Here is an 18,871-nt window from a genome sequence, read left to right on the forward strand (position 1 = left end):
CACCAGCAGGAGGGGGGGGGAAGGAGGAAAACCTTTCATGGTGACAAGCAAGGTGGGTCATTTCCAGCAGTTAACAAGAACGTCTGAGGAATAGTGGGGGGTGAGGCGGGGGGGGGGGAGAAATAACATATAGAAATAGTTTTACTTTGTGTAATGACTCATCCATTCCCAGTCTCTATTCAAGCCTAAGTTAATTGTATCCAGTTTGCAAATTAATTCCAATTCAGCAGTCTCTCACTGGAGTCTGTTTTTGAAGTTTTTTTGTTGAAGGATAGCCACTCTCAGGTCTGTAATCGAGTGACCGGAGAGATTGAAGTGTTCTCCAACTGGTTTTTGAATATTATAATTCTTGACGTCTGATTTGTGTCCATTTATTCTTTTACGGAGAGACTGTCCAGTTTCACCAATGTACATAGCAGAGGGGCATTGCTGGCACATGATGGCATATATCACATTGGTAGATGCGCAGATGAACGAGCCTCTGATAGTGTGGCTGATGTGATTAGGCCCTATGATGGTGTCCCCTGAATAGATATGTGGACAGAGTTGGCAACGGGCTTTGTGGAAAGGATAGGTTCCTGGGTTAGTGGTTCTGTTGTGTGGTGTGTGGTTGCTGGTGAGTATTTGCTTCAGGTTGGGGGGCTGTCTGTAAGCAAGGACTGGCCTGTCTCCCAAGATCTGTGAGAGTGATGGGTCGTCCTTCAGGATAGGTTGTAGATCCTCCTACCAACACTACAAAAAGAAGGATTGTGGGTGGACTCCTCCTGAAGGTCAAAACAGCAGACTGGACTTCTACATACAGTGCTTCCGCCAACGTGCACGGGCTGAAATTGTGGAAAAACAGCATCACTTGCCCCATAACCTCAGCTGTGCAGAACACAAGCCATCCACAGCCTCAGAAACAACTCTGACATCATAATCAAAAAAGCTGACAAAGGAGGTGCTGTCGTCATCATGAATAGGTCGGAGTATGAACAAGAGGCTACTAGGCAGCTCTCCAACACCACTTTCTACAAGCCATTACCCTCTGATCCCACTGAGAGTTACCGAAAGAAACTACAGCATTTGCTCAAGAAACTCCCTAAAAAAGCACAAGAACAAATCCACACAGACACACCCCTGGAACCCCGACCTGGGGTATTCTATCTGCTTACCCAAGATCCATAAACCTGGAAATCCTAGATGCCCCATCATCTCAGGCATTGGCATCCTGACAGCAGGATTGTCTGGTTATGTAGACTCCCTCCTCAGGCCCTAGGTTACCAGCACTCCCAATTATCTTTGAGACACCACTGACTTCCTGAGGAAACTACAATCCATCGGTGATCTTCCTAAAAACACCATCCTAGCCACTATGGATGTAGAAGCCTCTACACCAGTATTCCACACAAAGATGGACTACAAGCCGTCAGGAACAGTATCCCCAATAATGTCACGGCTAACCTGGTGGCTGAACTTTGTGACTTTGTCCTCACCCATAACTATTTCACATTTGGGGACAATGTATACCTTCAAATCAGCGGCACTGCGATGGGTACCCGCATGGCCCCACAGTATGCCAACATTTTTATGGTTGACTTAGAACAACCCTTCCTCAGCTCTCGTCCCCTAAAGCCCCTACTCTACTTGCGCTACATTGATGACATCTTCATCATCTGGACCCATGGAAAAGAAGCCCATGGGGAATTCCACCATGATTTCAACAATTTCCGTCCCACCATCAACCTCAGCCTGGACCAGTCCACACAAGAGATCCACTTCCTGGACACTACGGTGCTAATAAGCGATGGTCACATAACACCACTCTATATCGGAAACCTACTGACCTCTATTTCTACCTACATGCCTCCAGCTTTCATCCACATCACACCACACGATCCATTGTCTACAGCCAAGCTCTACGATATAACTGCATTTGCTCCAACCCCTCAGACAGAGACAAACACCTACAAGATCTCTATCATGCATTCTTACAACTACAATACCCACCTGCTGAAGTGAAGAAACAGATTAACAGAGCCAGAAGAGTACCCAGAAGTCACCTACTACAGGACAGGCCCAACAAAGAAAATAACAGAACGCCACTAGCCATCACCTTCAGCCTCCAACTAAAACCTCTCCAATGCATCATCAAGGATCTACAACCTATCCTGAAGGATGACCTGTCACTCTCACAGATCTTGGGAGACAGGCCAGTCCTTGCTTACAGACAGCCCCCCAACCTGAAGCAGATACTCACCAGCAACCACACAACAGAACCACTAACCCAGGAACCTATCCTTTCCACAAAGCCCGTTGCCAACTCTGTCCACATATCTATTCAGGGGACACCATCATAGGGCCTAATCACATCAGCCACACTATCAGAGGCTCGTTCATCTGCGCATCTACCAATGTGATATATGCCATCATGTGCCAGCAATGCCCCTCTGCCGTGTACATTGGTCAAACTGGACAGTCTCTCCATAAAAGAATAAATGGACGCAAATCAGACATCAAGAATTATAACATTCAAAAACCAGTCAGAGAACACTTCAATCTCTCTGGTCACTTGATTACAGACCTGAGGGTGGCTATGCTTCAACAAAAAAACTTCAAAAACAGACTCCAAGGAGAGACTGCTGAATTGGAATTAATTTGCAAACTGGATCCAATTAACTTAGGCTTGAATAGAGACTGGGAGTGGATGAGTCATTACACAAAGTAAAACTATTTCCCCATGTTATTTCTCCCCCCCACCCCACCCCCCACTGTTCCTCAGATGTTCTTGTTAACTGCTGGAAATGGCCCACCTTGCTTGTCACCATGAAAGGTTTTCCTCCTTCCCCCCACTCCTGCTGGTGATGGCTCATCTTAAGTGATCACTCTCCTTACAGTAAAAAAGAAAAGGCGTATTTGTGCCACCGTAGAGACTAACAAATTTATTTGACCATAAGATTTCGTGAGCTATAGCTCACTTCATTGGATGCATTCCTACGAATTTTTTCATGAAGTTGATAGATTTCCACTCCATACAGCTAAATTCAGTGCCTTGCATAAGTGAGCTGTAGCTTACGAAAGCTTATGCTCAAATAAATTTGTTAGTCTCTAAGGTGCCACAAGTACTCCTTTTCTTTTTTGCGAATACAGACTAACACGGCTGCTACTCTGAAACCTCTCCTTACAGTGTGTATGATAAAACCCATTGTTTCATGTTCTCTGTGTGTGTATATAAATCTCCCCACTGTATTTTCCACCGAATGCATCTGATGAAGTGAGCTGTAGCTCACGAAAGCTTATGCTCAAATAAATTTGTTAGTCTCTAAGATGCTACAAATACTCCTTTTCTTGTTACTGCACACACATCCATGTGAGCCAGTCTATTTTGCACATCTGGCAGTAAGGGAGGTTTAAGGGACTTGGGTAGCTTTTGGGCAGTTCCATTTTTCTCTCATTGATTTTTCTGCCATTTCACTCTGCTGTGGATCTGTCTATGAGAAGGGGACAGACTTAGCAGGATTTGACCAGAGCCATGACATGTTGCCACATCTTGGTGTTTCCATCAACCCTCACAATTTAACGATTACTTGATACATTGTGACAAGTACCTACATCCAGCAGCAGAAGCTCTTAGCTCAGGGACCAAAGTCAACATGGCATTTAATAATGATTTTATCTGGCCTGTTAATGGGTGCACACTATGTAAACTCATTTCATACATTACTACTGGTTCTGGGCTCAACTATAGCTAGTGCCAAACTTTGAGCTCCCCATCAGCCTGGCTTAGGCTGCTTCTCCTTCAGATGCTGCTAGGTTTTTGTCTCTGACCCTGGGACTGGCAGAACAAAACTGCTTCTGCTCTGAGCTATTGGATATTGAGCTGTACGTGGGCATGAACCAGAACTCTGGCTCTGAATGCTCCCCAAATCTAGGGAAATTCAGCTCTGGATCCAAACTTTGTACCTCAGCTCTATCCCTGATATTAACCCCAGGAACCGTCAGGATAGACTCACTCATGAGATTTCTGAGGGGATAGGACCCAAGGCCCAGAGCCTCAAAGATACTTAGGCAAGCGCCCACTGAAATCAAGCACCTCAATATTGTTGAGGATCCGGGACCAAACAGGCCCAGTTCCTGTCTTTGCCCACACCCCAGCATGAGTCCTGCCACCCTCCTGCCCTTATCTGTAGCCATCCCATCACTGCGTATGGCACACACGGTTGGCCAGCTGCCTCCATCTGTGCCTATCGTCCCCCTGCTACGGGCCCCACTCTCCCTGCTCACATGTATTGCTAACAACATGCTGACGCTTCCTACCTCCACCTGACTACCTAACGTATACCACCCTTCACCTGTTGCCTTGCTGGCTGAGATGAACTGGCTTCATTTCTAATGGAGGGATGGGAAAGTCTGTGGCATCTTAGCAGAGGCTGGCGTCTCAGCCTGCCCTTGCCTCCCAGCCTCCAGGTAGCCTCCCTTCTCGCTAAGCGCCTGGCTACAAGAGCCTGTTTGGAGATTGCCAGCCATTACAATAGCTGTGCACGGGCAATTTCCAGAATAAGGTGGCGCTAGCCCTTCAGGTGCCAGAGGACTCAGTATAGCTTCTGGTGGCTTTGAGTTTATTTTTAACAGGACTACTTTAAATACCACAGTGTGTAATGGTCTCTGAGTCAGCCAGTGCCCCACCCCCCCAATGGGGCGCCAGTTCCCTGTACCCCCAAAACATCCCAGCCCACAACAAGCACCACCCCTTGCCTGTACACTTCTTCTGTCTGGAAAGGGGGAGACCTAGTGGTCTGTCTTTTCCTCCAGCAACTTCGGGGGCAACTCTGCCATCTGTCTTGCTAGGGTTTGGAAACTCTCCCAGCTGAGAGTCCTCTGGCCAGGGAATCTACAGCACCCCAATCTGTTGTGTCACTGAGTGCCGAGGTTTTGGGGCAGGCCAGAGGCCCTGGAACATTCGCCCAGGAGCCTGAGGTTAGATATGCCTAGCAGGGGAGGAGCCCCTGGCCCACACCTGAGCGCATTTTGGGGATTCCTCTATCTTATGTGGTTCTCACCCCTCCCTCTCTCATCATCTGAATCCTAGACCTCCCCACACCCATTTCCCTAACCATGTGACACCCTCCTGGACTGTGTTCTCCTCATGTGTATTCCATACACACACACATACACACACATCTCAAAGGGGGCTTTCTTTTCTCATCTGCACCCCCCAAGTGCTCTCCTGCATTGCGCCACCCAGCCCTGAGTCAAGGGCCCAGGAAGGGATAGGAGAGATACCCATCCTTCCTCCAACCCCAATACCTCAGGCAGCTGCCACCTGCGCTCTGACGGCTCACAGCTCGGCTGAGCTCCCCCAAGGGACAGCAAAGCAGAAAGCTGCCCCCGGTGGCAGAAGGGTATTTGTTTTAAACGTAGCATTTGGGGTTCAAAGGGAGCCTATCATATTTGGTACTTGAAAGGCTGCGGGGAGGAGGGGTAGTTTGGAAACGGGGCACAGAGCATTTCACTGCTAGGTCATAGGATGGCAGGTGGAACTGGAAGTCCTCATGCATTAGGTGTTGGGTGCTCTTAATCCAGCTCCTAGCCCATAGGTACTTACTCCACCCAGACCACTTTAGACAAGACTGGCATTGCTGGTAGCCATCCCAGCAGAGGCGCCAAAGAGGTATAACAAATTAGCTGCACTTTCTTTTCATGCTGTAGCGCAGTGGCGAGGAAGGCTGCAAAGCCAGTGCTTAAGCTGGGTCAGTGTTGTCAATTCTCACAACTTCATCACGCATTGGGGCTGCACCTCCCTTGCCCCAACTCAGTATCTCTGCAAAGCCAGGCTTGATGGACCTGAGCATTCCCCAACAAGCTTGGGACAGAGGGGATGCAGTGCCTTTGGAGGAGCAGTGAACCCACTCCTCAGTGCCTGGGATGAAAGGAGCAAAGAACCACAGCTGGAGGAAGAACAGAGTTGTGCTAAGGTGCAGAATCGATGTGGGGCTGGCAGATGTGAGGACTGGAGGGCAGTCAATGGAAGTGAGATGCGACTGGGAGTCCATAATTTTTTTAAGGACTGGAGACAGGCATAGAATTAATTGGCATTTGGGGCTTTGAGAAGCTGGGAGCCCGCTGAACCATCAGCAGAAGTGTTTACAGATTCATGTAATTTGAGCTCATTTAGGTTTTTCTAGTAAGTTCTCCTACATTTGGGGGCCAAACCCACTATACTCAGTCACTGTACATCTGTAAGAGTGGGCAATGTCCCATATGCAGACTGGGGGTAGGAAGGGGGAGTTCAAAAATCAGAAGACCAAAAAAACCCCAACCCAATCAAATTTTTTAAAATCTCATGCTTTTTCAACTGATTTTTGAACTTTGTGGCTGGCAACAGTCTTGAGCCTTCAGCTGTCAATCATTTCTCTTTCATGAGCACTAAATGTACATGAAAAAATTAATTCAGACCTTGGGATCCCCCACTGAGCCTTGGTTTGCAAACTGAGTGCAAACTGGAGATGGGTCCAGAGCTGAACACGCTTGAATTTTTGCTTAAGTTCAAATCCACATTTGAAATTTGTGGCTTAAGGCCTAGGTCCTCCGTTACTGAGTGTTGGTTCTTCTGCCTTTAAGCCCGTCTACTAGGCCCTGTCTCAAAGAGATTCTGCTACCAATGGTGCAAGATGAGGTGAGGAGTGGATAGTGCAAAATCACAGAGGGATTGTCAAGCCCCTGCTAAATAGGAAGATGGTGACTGCAGATGGTGGGGGGTAACAGGAAAATGTCATCTCAAATAGAATACACTAGATTGGCCTTGTGCTGCATTGGTCCTGTGATTGGACTTGCTCAGGCCTCATTCAGCTAGCAAAGTAACTACAGGATGAATGGGATTCAATCAGGGTCATGGCCACTGCTGTGTATGTGGGCTGAGGTACAGAGCAGAGCCAGGCCAGCCTGTGGGATAACTCCGCCATCCTCGAGATATTCAGCACCCACCTCTGCTGAGTTATCAAACAACAATGAATGTTCTCTGGGGGCAGCAAAGCCAGAATATCTTGCTCCACTTCACAATCTGTTTGGTCATTGTTAACATTATTCATACACGGTAATTACTCAGGTGGGCATCTCTAAAAATGCGCCAAATTCCAGCCACTTCAGTGCACTAGTCAATCCATACTCTACAGTGGGTAGAAACATGATTGGGGCATTGTTCTGATTTCACAGGCAGCTTCTTGGCCTAGCCATGGGCTTTCCCAAATGCTATATCCTAGAAATGGAATCAACATTCAGCCACTGGTGTGGAATTGAAACCCCTCTGGATGAATTTATGATGTTGAAAGGTACAGATTTGGGTTCTACACTCACTTACCTACTTAGTCCAGTGTACCCATTTGGTAGAATTGATGAACTGGAAGCTCCTTTAACAATTGTCTAAAATCTGTGACCATGTTGTAGTCTCAGCTTTGGGCTTTGGTCTCTATTGAGGTTACATCAGCCTTCATGTATCCATCTTCCAGTCACTCTGGATATATCATGTAAGAATGCTCAATATTCAACACAGAGGCATGCTACAGCTGGGAACAAAACATCTCTGACACGTTTCCTGAGATGGGCACGTCTGTTACCAAGTTGAATTGTGCAATTTAAACAAGCCTTGTGCTTGTCTCTGGTTTTTGCAGGCCAAGCAAACACTTAGCTAGAGAGCACTGAAAAAAACTATTTATCACTGTGAGATACATTACAAGATGCTTTGAGGGCAGGTTGGAAAATACCAATTGGTAGGTTTTGTAGGAAAACATTCAACTGTCAAGAAAACAGTAATTTACCAAACTTTCTTGTGTGGCAAATAGAACTTGGTGGCCCTCATCTGTGTCTGTCTTGCAGCATGGTTGGACCTGCATCTACACCCCCTTTTTGATGTGTTCCTCGCTGACTTCATACGATAAGGCGGGCTAGGCCATGTCAATGGTTAGGGTCTGATGCAAAAGCCCTGTGAAGCTAGTGGGAGTCCTTTAACTGATTTCCATGGGCTTTGGGTCAGGCCCTGGTTGGGAGATCTTCAAGGAACTCCTATAAGCACTGTGGGGAAGTGGGGTCAATGATTTGGTGGGTATTGCTCATCCCTCAGAAGATACCCTAGCATTGTATTAGGGGACACTCTGTTGCGGCACATGCTTTCTTTGTGATGAACCAAAGTCGAGGTCTGTTGTGGTCATTGATGTTCCTGTGGCTCTTCTAGTGCCAATAAGGGTAATGTTAGTGCTCTGGTCGGCACTGTGATTATAGTTTGACAGCTTAATGCACCCTATAATTGAGTTATTGTGGAGTTCTTCATTTCTATAGTGCAGCTGTTCCACCCCAGACACGGCTGCATTTCAGTGATGGCTGAAGTAATACATTTCTGGGGGGAAATTTGGGACTGGGCGTGTGTGTTGGGGATCACCCTATGGTAATTTTTAAGGCTGGTAAGAGCCAAGGCACGGCAGGCTGGCTGCAGCGTGCACAGACACAGCTGAGAGTGATGTATATGCTGGACACTGAACAACCTCAGGCTACAGGGCAGGGGTGACAAAATGACTCCTTGTATCCTGGTGTGTCAGTGAGCTTCTTATAATCCTTAATTACTTGTCAGAGTGCTCTAAGGCTTAGTGAGTTTAAATTGGATGGGGGCTTTGGCAGCTTTAGATGACAGCGATTTTAGAAGTGCTAGGTGCTAGCGTTAAACACGAACAGCTGGTAACACTCAGTTTTGTTGTACAACATCCTGGACCAGTGGAACAAACTGACACTGTAAGGTTATTTTAAATTGTGCTTAAGCCTGTCCCAATGCAGACTTCAAATGAGCTGTTTCCCATTTTAAAATGTCCTAAAATTCAAAGATGCTGTGAGCTTGGAACACTGGATTTGCCACCCAGGATCCTGTCTTCTTTAGTGTGGTGCAATGAGGGGAAGATTTTCTTTCCCTATGTCATTAAAAGCTGACAGCGTTGTCCAGTTTTAGCTTGGATAACTACACCTATTGGCATGGAGCGTGAAACTATCCAGCCCCTTCTTACATCCTGTCACTGTACGTGATTAACGTGCAACAGGAAATCCATACCCAATATTGACTTTTCTCTGCAGGAATTTTGGATAGTGTCTATACAAGTGAAAATATCTGAATCTACGGAAAGGATGTCTGCATTAGCTCTTCTTACTAAGAACCTACAGTCAAGTGGCCACATCTAGGGCTCAATACAACTCTCATCGATGTCACAGGAGTCTTTCCCTTTACTTCAATGGGAGTTGGGCCTATAAATAATATGAGAATGTGGTATTCCCTCTCAGTACAGAGGGCCAGATCCTGAGCTTGTATAAAATGGCAAAGCTCCAATGACGTCGACAGGACTATGCTGATTTCCAGCAGCTGAAAATCCAGCTCAAAGTACAGTAGAACGTCATTGTTACAAACACCAGAGTTATAAACCGACCAGTCAGCCACACCCTGGAACCAGAGGTACACAACCAGACAGCGGCAGAGACCAAAAAAAAAAAAAAAATAAAGCAAATCAAGTAGAGTAAAAATAAAGGGAAAGCAGCATTTTTATTCTGCATAGTAAAGTTTCAAAGCTGTATGAAGTCAATGTTCAGTTGTAAATTTTTGAAAGAACCACTATAATATTTCGTTCAGAATTACGAACAACCTCCATTCCCAAGGTGTTCATAACACTGAGGTTTTATTGTACTGTATTTGGTGTTTACTTCTAGAAGAGAATCACCTAGGTGGCCTGGTGTCTGTAGATATAGTCAGGCTCTAGGAGGCAAGCTCAGCCACTGATATTTAGCCAGAATTAAATGAATTTGTTCATGGCCAGTTTATATCCATTTGTTCTTGGGGGAAGATCATTAATACACACATTCAATAAGATGGGTCCAATGACCAAATCGTGAGGAACCACTAGTAATCTCTCTCCCCTCTGATAATTCACCTTTCAGCACCATCCATTGCCTTCTCCCCTTTAGCCAATTCCTAATCCCCATTACGATGCTTGTACTGGTCCCCATTTTCCCTAAATTTGACTAATAATTTCCCAGGCGGTTCTGTGTCACATGCTTTACTGAGATCGACTGCACTTCCCTCAACTAAAAAAATCAGTTATTTTCTCAAAGAAATCAGATTAGTCTGACGTGATCTACCTTTGGTAAACCCATGTTGAATTACATTCCCTTTACTATTTACCACTATGAATACCATTATTCTTTCCTTCACAGTTTGCTCTAAAATCTTGCATATTCCTGAGGTCAGACTAACAGGTCTGTAATTGACTGAATCACTCTTCCACACCCCTTCTTAAATACAGGTATGACATTAGCTATTCTCCAGTCATATGGTACTACCTCCCTCCCCCCATAGATCAGACTTTCCGCTCACCTAGATGAAAAAAACAGCAACAGACTGAGACTGAAAACCGTGGGAAAAGAACAGCAGGTACAATATTTAGGACCCCACACAACACATTACTTTTAGCAGCTATTAGTGTTGATGGGATGAGAGCATATTTCTCCTCCCAATGGTACCTACCTCCAATTTTACCTGCCAATCCTATGAAAAAGCATTGCAAGCATTTTTAAGAAACAGCTATTATTATAGAAACTCAACACAGGTTTCTGTTTTAATGAGAAAATAACGATATACTTGCATTGTATGAATCACAGTCACTATAAAACAAAAGCAGGATAATAACATTTAAGTGGTTAATGTATACAGAAAACCAGGGCTGGTCAGATTGGTTGATAAAACATGACAACAGCGCCACCTTTTGGCTATAAACCAAACCACCGTTATTCTTTTTACTTTCATGTAATTTGGATAAGGAGCAAAATGAAGCCAAAACTAGCAGCTTTTCGAAACAACAACTACTCAGGAAACCTGCATTTGTAACCAAAAACTGGATAGTTACAATTCCAATGCTTAAATATTTTTCTTTACACACGTGCACTGAAACCAGTCTTTGTCACAGAAAAGGTTTTTTTTTTATAATTTCTTTTGTGGAGACCAAATTAATTTGGCAATAGCGGCCCTTTGTTGATTTCTTTATATAGAGAGATGTAGGCCTGCCTATATTTATAGATATCTATGCTTGGTACCATGCAACTGAAATAAAGAAGAGGCAAGTAAACTGCAGAGTATTTAAGGTATCATAGCATTAAACCATGTGCTGCTGACCATGATGATTTTGCTTTCATAACTTCTGGAAGAGAAAGTGTTGAGTGGTAGAGAGGTAGCGGTACTGGACTGGTGCATGCAAACATTTTTATTGCAGGGTATGTGAAAATGCGGCTTAGCTTCCATCCCAGCGCAAAGGCTTCCCAGATGGCAAAACCACACCGGCTTTATAGGAGACTGACTTTATTTTCACACCTGGGATTGAGGGGAAGGTGCACGCAAAGCAGGAGATGCCCCGTAACAAGCAATATCAAGCTGAAGAAGTGACAGCCAATGTTTTATTTAGGTATTTATTTTTTACTTACAAAAAATAATCCCTCAAGAAAACAACAGATGCGTGTGTCTTAAGAGGTGAGAGAGAGCCAGGAACTCCCGACAATGCCCTCAGCCCTAAATAACTGCAACCACGCAGAGGGAGAAGCAAATTCATTTCAAAGGGAGCAAAAGCTGTAAGAATCCAACCACTGCAGTGAGAAGTTCAAATGTACGTGCCTTGATGTAAGACTATTTCTCAGTAATGAGCCACTTGTGACATACAGCTTGATACGATGTAATATTGCTAGAGAAGCCCTTTCCAAGACTCATCTATGCTCTCCTCAAACCAAGAGGGATCCAAACCCCCTCTCAATACAGGTGTGCAACTCCTGTAAGTGTTACTACAAACAATACCTGCCCATCAGCTGGGCAACAGACTACTGAGTCTGTGGAATTATACTTCCTATAGTCTACTGGTAACACACCTTTATTGAACCGGGTCAGAATCGACTAGATTTGCATTTCCAAACAGCTGGTCTATTTGTATATGTGTATACTCTTAAGTATGACTCACTTTAAAGAAATCAATACAAGACAATTGTCCAGTTCAAAAGGGTTTTCTTTTGTTAATAGGCAATTCATAGAACTGGTTTAATTAATGCTTATTTACCACTTTTACTATAATCCCTGAACACAGGCTTCAAAATGTTTGATTGTGTAAAGAAATATGTGAGACGTGTCAAACCACAGGCTGGAAAGAAATAAAAAAAAATCTTTTGGTTACAAGCTCTGTGTTTGCCCAATAAAAGCACCAGAATAATGTTCACAGTATCTAAAGCTATTTTAGGTGAGCCTCAGAATAAAACACCATGTCATGTCACAGAGCAGTATGAAAACAGAAGAGGGATTTAGGGGAGAATCAGCCTCTTGGCTTATTTTAAAAGAAGTTAAAATAATAATTTTAGGTTTATAAAAACAATACATACAGGTATATGTCTCCTAAACTTGGTAATTTCTAGTCCAGAAATTATGGTTCCCGGTTGTAAAATATGTATTGTTTTGCTTTGCATGAAAAGAAAGAGTAAACTTAGCAGCCTCTATACTACATATGAATACAAAGCTCAAGAATAAATACCACATTTCTTTTCTAAATGTCAGATTACAAAACTGCTCAATACTTCGCAATTGTGATTCATGCAAATACCATCTCAGGTCAAATTTTAATATTACAAATACTGTATCAGCTTAGTGCCATTTTATATCCCTTTTCATAAAAAAGAAATTCTCACTCACCCCTATAGCTGGCAAACAGCTTTGGAGAAAATAAATCTGTACATCCATAGCTCTTGTTCATTCTAGAATTCCAACCTCACACACATGTGCGCGCTCACACCCAGACACACAACACCCTTTGTCACTGATTCCAAGCCTATGCACGAACTAAAGGTTCTCTATTTTGCTTTTAGCTCTGAAAACACCGGTTGAACAGCAAAAATAATCCTTTTTCTTGCCTCTCTATTACTTCTTTAACTTTTTATTTCCTGGAAACCTGCATACTCTACATTTACTCCAAGGCCCTTTACCCTGTATAAATATAGTTAAAAACATAACTTTTTTCCTTTGCTTCATACCTCTGTTTGTGCTATCATCTGGCTTGATTAAATTATTGCCTCAGTAAAAATTAAATGTTGTTTTTTGTGTGTGTTCCCCCCTTACCTTTCTGACTCAGGTTATTCAATCTTTATTCATTTTGTACATACGTCTCTGCCCACACCCATCATAAAAACAGTTATTGCCTGCTAAATACAGATTGTATATTTAGAAACAGTTATGGAAATATGCACTGAGAAACTGGAGACCAGTTCATATTGCAAATATACAGGATCCTAAAGCTAAGGTTATCCGTTTGGCTTCGCATTCCCCTCTAGCTCTCTCCTAAACTGACAGATTGTGTTTGCAACGAACTGGGTACTTTATTAAATATTCTGATTGCAAAACATGGATTGTACATTTGCAATAACAGCCTCCAATTTTTAAATGATAAATTAAGAAAAAAAAAGGGGGGGGAATCATCAACCCCCCTCTATCCCCCAATAACAGCAAAAAAAAAATCATTGCATTTTATGGCTATCTAGAGTAAACCAAAGTAATATTAACGTTCTTAATGCAGTAGGTGGGATGACGGAGAAGCTGCAGGCAAGTCCAAAGGAAGCCTGGTGACACACCAGGCTACTCTGGGCCAAACTCTCGTTGATATAAAGCAGGGCTGGAAATTCAGTTAGAAGGAAGCACATATATTTGCCCTGCCTTAAGTTTTTGCCAACTCCTTCAGCCTCCCATGCTGATCCATTGCAATGGGTCTGCTGCTGCCAACGGTGACGACACCCTTCCTTGCCCAGTCCATGCCTAACATCTTCTCAGTCTTTCTTTTGGGGAGGGGGGTGGATTTTGTGGGTGAGTTTTTCTCTTTCGCTAATGATGCCTGGAGATGGAGCAATCCTGTCTCTGTGGATCAGTGAGCTTGTTGTATCTTTAATAAATATTGGATTAAATGCTGCTGCTTTATTTTTATTTTTTTTTTTGGTTTCTTGGTTCCGAACACCCGTTTTATTGCAAGGGGATTATTCATTCTCTTCTTGGTTGGCATAAATTCCAGCCTCCCAGCGCAATGCCAGGGCACTCTTCCTGCGATTCACCCTGGTAGCCTCAAGGACCTGGAAAAGAAAAAACACCACTTCATTTGGTTACTTCTTCCACACCTCTCTAGTATCCATCTTTCCCCACCCATACTTACTAGCACACAGAGCTAAATGATGCAGTCCACGCTCACTACTCAATCACATGAGCAGCATAACCGGGGCTACTTATGTCTCTAAGGGCTTGCCAGTGTGAGCAAGGGTTACACCAAATAGCCCATAAGGTCCAAGCTGAACTGTTTAAATCCTACTATTCATACAGCAGCCTAAGTTAGAAGTGGAGAAGTCAAGTCTATCTCTGCAGGCCTAACTCAGGATATCTGCATACTCCCCATCCCAATTCAGGCAGGTCAAGTGATAGCCAGCAGGGGGAGGATGGTTATGAAGGATCCATTTTCACTCTCTCATGGGGGACTACGTACAGCACAAGATACATACATACAGGTTTCAGAGTAGCAGCCGTGTTAGTCTGTATTAGCAAAAAGAAAAGGAGGACTTGTGGCACCTTAGCTCACGAAAGCTTACGCTCAAATAAATTTGCAAAAAGAAAAGGAGTACTTGTGGCACCTTAGAGACTAACAAATTTATTAGAGCATAGAGTTAGTCTCTAAGGTGCCACAAGTACTCCTTTTCTTTTTGCGAATACAGACTAACACGGCTGCTACTCTGAAACCTGTCAAATAAATTTGTTAGTCTCTAAGGTGCCACAGGTCCTCCTTTTCTTTTTCACATACATACATGAACCTTATCTGAGGCACAGTTCCAGCACACTGTAGACAATGGGAGCCTTGGCATTGACTTCGATCGGCTTTGGATCTGGCTCTTTGTCTTGCACACTGTTTTTCATTTAAACGTGTCTATACCTGTAGACATAAGGATCCTTCACACTTGCATGCTGTGGTGTTTGGATTGAAGCAAAATCAATGAAAAAGCCATTGCTTGGAACACATGCATGGAAGAACACAGAGTCCTCTGGCTGAAAAACCACACACCTCATGCCTGAAAAGGGATGATGTGATATACAGGCCTGGTCTTTGCCACCAGCACAAGGGTGAATTTCCCCCTCAGGGAATAAAAGGAAATCTCAGACATACTCCATCAGATCCTTCCTTCCACATGCTGTTTGTCCCGAGTCCTCCACATCTCACCAAACCTTTTAGAGCGTTCCCAGGCTTAACCAATGCCACAGAAGAACCTCATGGGTGATCTAAAGTTTGAACCCGATCCAAATCCCACTGAAATCAATGGAAAGATGCTCAATGACTTCTAAGGACTTTCAACCAGATCCCGCATGAGAAACATTTTCAAGGGGTTTAAAGATTTAGGTTGAAAAATCCAAACCAACTAGGACGCCTCTAAAGCGTCCGGGTTAGCTAGTCCATGCAGCCCTGTATTCCTATTACTGCCACCCTTGTTGTCCCCTGCTTCACCAGTGTGCTCTACACATCTATGCCACATCTATGGCATGTCTTGGCCCTGTACAGACTGTCTAGTCTCTGGGGGCTGGGGCTGTGTTATGTTATGTCTATAGACAGCCCAACACAATAGGGCTCCAATCCTGATTACAAATATCAGAATATCTGAATGTAAGAATGAGGACACTAGATACAAAGAGCAGCTGAAGGTAACCTAGCTGCCGGTTGGTGGGTGAGTAGAGGTTACTTGGTCTTGCAGCTTGTAACAATCCATGATCGGACTCGTTCACAGATGTCAGGGTCTCCAACTAGGCTGCATATATGCAGTAAGGAGATTACAACTCCTGACAGACAGCTACAAATCATTGTTACTTGCGCTAAATGAGAATATTCTCTGTGGTCTAACACTAGGATCCAAATTTCAGAGTAGCAGCTGTGTTAGTCTGTATTCGCAAAAAAGAAAAGGAGTACTTGTGGCATCTTAGAGACTAACAAATTTATTTGAGCACAAGCTTTTGTGAGCTACAGCTCACTTCATCAGATGCATTTGGTGGAAAACATTTCCATCGAATGCATCCGATGAAGTGAGCTGTAGCTCATGAAAGCTTATGCTCAAATAAATTTGTTAGTCTCTAAGGTGCCACAAGTCCTCCTTTTCTTTTTTAGGCTCAGAATGTGCATTTAGAGCTCAGGGACACTCAGCAGTTTGGGGAAAGAAGGGGTTTGGCAAAGCTTTGTTTGTGCCTTGTAGTTTGCATGCCCTCTCATTTCTTTTGAGCCTGTGGATCAACAAACTTCCAAACTCAAGGTGAAACTAAGCCAGCACACGTAGTTTTCAGTTGAAGCCATATCTCCTTTCCTCGCAGCGATGGGGAGGAACTATGCATGCCTAGAGCTCAGTCCAGGTTTACTGGAATGTTATATTACTGAAGATCTGCATAAAGCTACTTATATCCTCTTTGTAAACCATTAGAAGGCAAGACCATTCAAACGGAAGCCAATCTGATTCCATCCAACAGAAGGAAGTGGTGCTCACACATCCACCAATATGTTTACACAATAAAACCCTGCACCACTTCTTGAATAAAACTCCCCAGAAGCAATAATGGCCTATTGATCCTGCTGCAGCTACAAAGCTGGGGACTAATGGTTTAAATGAGGTGTTAGGGATTCGGACTGCATAAACCATGCCCTAGGACAAGATCTCAAAGGGCTTCAGCACCACTGCCCAGGTTTTCTTGATAACTTGTTCAGAAGGAACAAAGGAACATAGTCGCTCTTTTAGCTTCAGCACAATAGGACATAAAAAGTGGTGCTTTCTTAGCTTCAGAACTGGGGAGCGTTGCCAAGCAGCGGCGGAAGCAGGAGAAAACGGGGAGTGAGGATTGAAGAGAAGTGCACAGTAAAGGAGAAGTCACATTCTAACAGGATATGAAAAGTAAATACAAAAGTCACCAAACTCAGGGCAAAAATTGGAGGCCCTTATCTGAGCAAAACCACACTGCCAGTAGAGGAGAGTTTTGCTTTAGTGAGGACTGCACAATTTGGGCCTTAGGTTCAGGCTAACATAAAACAGGATGGATTTTGTTTTAGTCCCAGTGTTCTAGGGCCAGATCCTCACCTGGTGTGAAATAAACATGGTTCCACTGACTTCAGTGCTGGATCTGGCCTTTTAGTTTAATATTTCTTCTTTGGATCGGCACTATTTTAGCTTTAAGCTACCAAAACCCAAGAGCAGAGAGAACATCCTTCCCTCCATTACGTCCCCTTTGTCCCGCCTCATCGCTGGTTTAAAGCTGCTACCATATTATATGTGAACACTGTTCTCAGTCAAAGAACATGGCTGGCAGGAACAAATACTATGGGCTAGATCAGGGGTTCTCAAACTGGGGGCCGTGACCCCACAGAGGGTTGTGAGGTTATTATGTGGGGGATCATGAGCTGTCATCCTCCACCCCGAACCCCACTTTGCTTCCAGCATTTATAATAGTGTTAAATATTTTTAAAAGTATTTTTAATTTATAATGGGAGGGTGTCGCACTAAGAGGCTTGCTGTGTGAAAGGGGTTACCAGTACAAAAGTTTGAGAACCACTGGGCTAAATCCTCAGATGGTGTAAATGACTTCAACTGAGGATCTGGCCCAGAGTTTGCATAGATCCAATAACCTACTGAATGCATCTACCCGCTACAGCTTTGTTACTAGAATTTCTATAACCATACAAAATTAGCATTAGAGACTGACTAGTCATTGGAGAGGATGAAGCAGGATATTTATTTCCCCTGTGTAAGAATTATCAACACTGTATTGAGGCATGATAGCAAACAACCACCATGTCTATCAGCTGGTCCACAAAGCCTCTACTTAAGTTTTTAACTTGGTCATAACTCTCATTGGGCCAAAGAATGAGAAGTGCAAGGCACCACAGCTTCCAATGACTTTAATGTCTCTGTTGATGTAAAAAGAAAAGGAGTACTTGTGGCACCTTAGAGACTAACAAATTTATTTGAGCATAAGCTTTCGTGAGCTACAGCTCACTTCATCGGATGCATTTGGTGGAAAATACAGTGGGGAGATTTATATACACACACAGAGAACATGAAACAATGGGTTTATCATACACACTGTAAGGAGAGTGATCACTTAAGATGAGCCATCACCAGCAGCGGGGGGGGGGGGGGGGGGGGAAGGAGGAAAACCTTTCATGGTGACAAGCAAGGTAGGCTATTTCCAGCAGTTAACAAGAACATCTGAGTCTCTAAGGTGCCACAAGTACTCCTTTTCTTTTTGCGAATACAGACTAACACGGCTGCTACTCTGAAATCTGTTGATGTACTATACTTTAGACTTCTGTAAGGCATTTGACTTAGCACCACATGACATTTTGATTAAAAAACTAGAATATAAAATTGTCATGGCACACATTAAATGGATTAAAAACTGGCTAACTTATAGATCTCAAAATGTAATTGTAAATGGGGTATCATTATCGAACAGGTGCGTTTCCACTGGGGTCCCGCAAGGATCGACTTTCTACCTTATGTGACTTAACATTTTTATCAATGACCTGGAAGAAAACAAAATCATCACTGATAAAGTTTGCAGATGACAAAAATTGGGGGAGTGGTAAAGAATGAAGAGGACAGGTCACTGATTCAGAGCAATCTGGATCACTTGGTAGACTGGGTGCAGGCAAACAATATACCTTTTAATATGGCTAAATGCAAATGTATGGGTGTGGGAACAAAGACCGTAGGCCAAACCGGACTCTACTGTGGGAAGCAGACTCTGAAAAAGATTTGGTGTGAGGGAGGGGGCATTTGATAATCAGCT

At 43.8% G+C, this 18,871-nt stretch overlaps 1 protein-coding gene across 9 annotated transcripts in view; it reads right to left on the reverse strand.

Annotated features, from left to right (window-relative positions):
* Window positions 1–11,449: 11,449 nt before the first annotated feature.
* The window catches only part of PALM2AKAP2 (PALM2 and AKAP2 fusion), a 410,575-nt gene continuing 403,153 nt past the window's right edge, over window positions 11,450–18,871 (reverse strand). For all 9 annotated transcript variants that reach the window (XM_038402234.2, XM_038402229.2, XM_038402230.2 and 6 more), the window contains one exon: window positions 11,450–14,142. In XM_038402234.2, coding sequence (XP_038258162.1) covers window positions 14,135–14,142 — 8 coding nt within the window. In that variant the 3' untranslated portion in view covers window positions 11,450–14,134. The remainder of the gene's footprint in view (window positions 14,143–18,871) is intronic.

This window comes from Dermochelys coriacea, chromosome 5 (genome assembly GCF_009764565.3).
Source record: "Dermochelys coriacea isolate rDerCor1 chromosome 5, rDerCor1.pri.v4, whole genome shotgun sequence".
Classification (NCBI taxonomy): Eukaryota; Metazoa; Chordata; order Testudines; family Dermochelyidae; genus Dermochelys; species Dermochelys coriacea.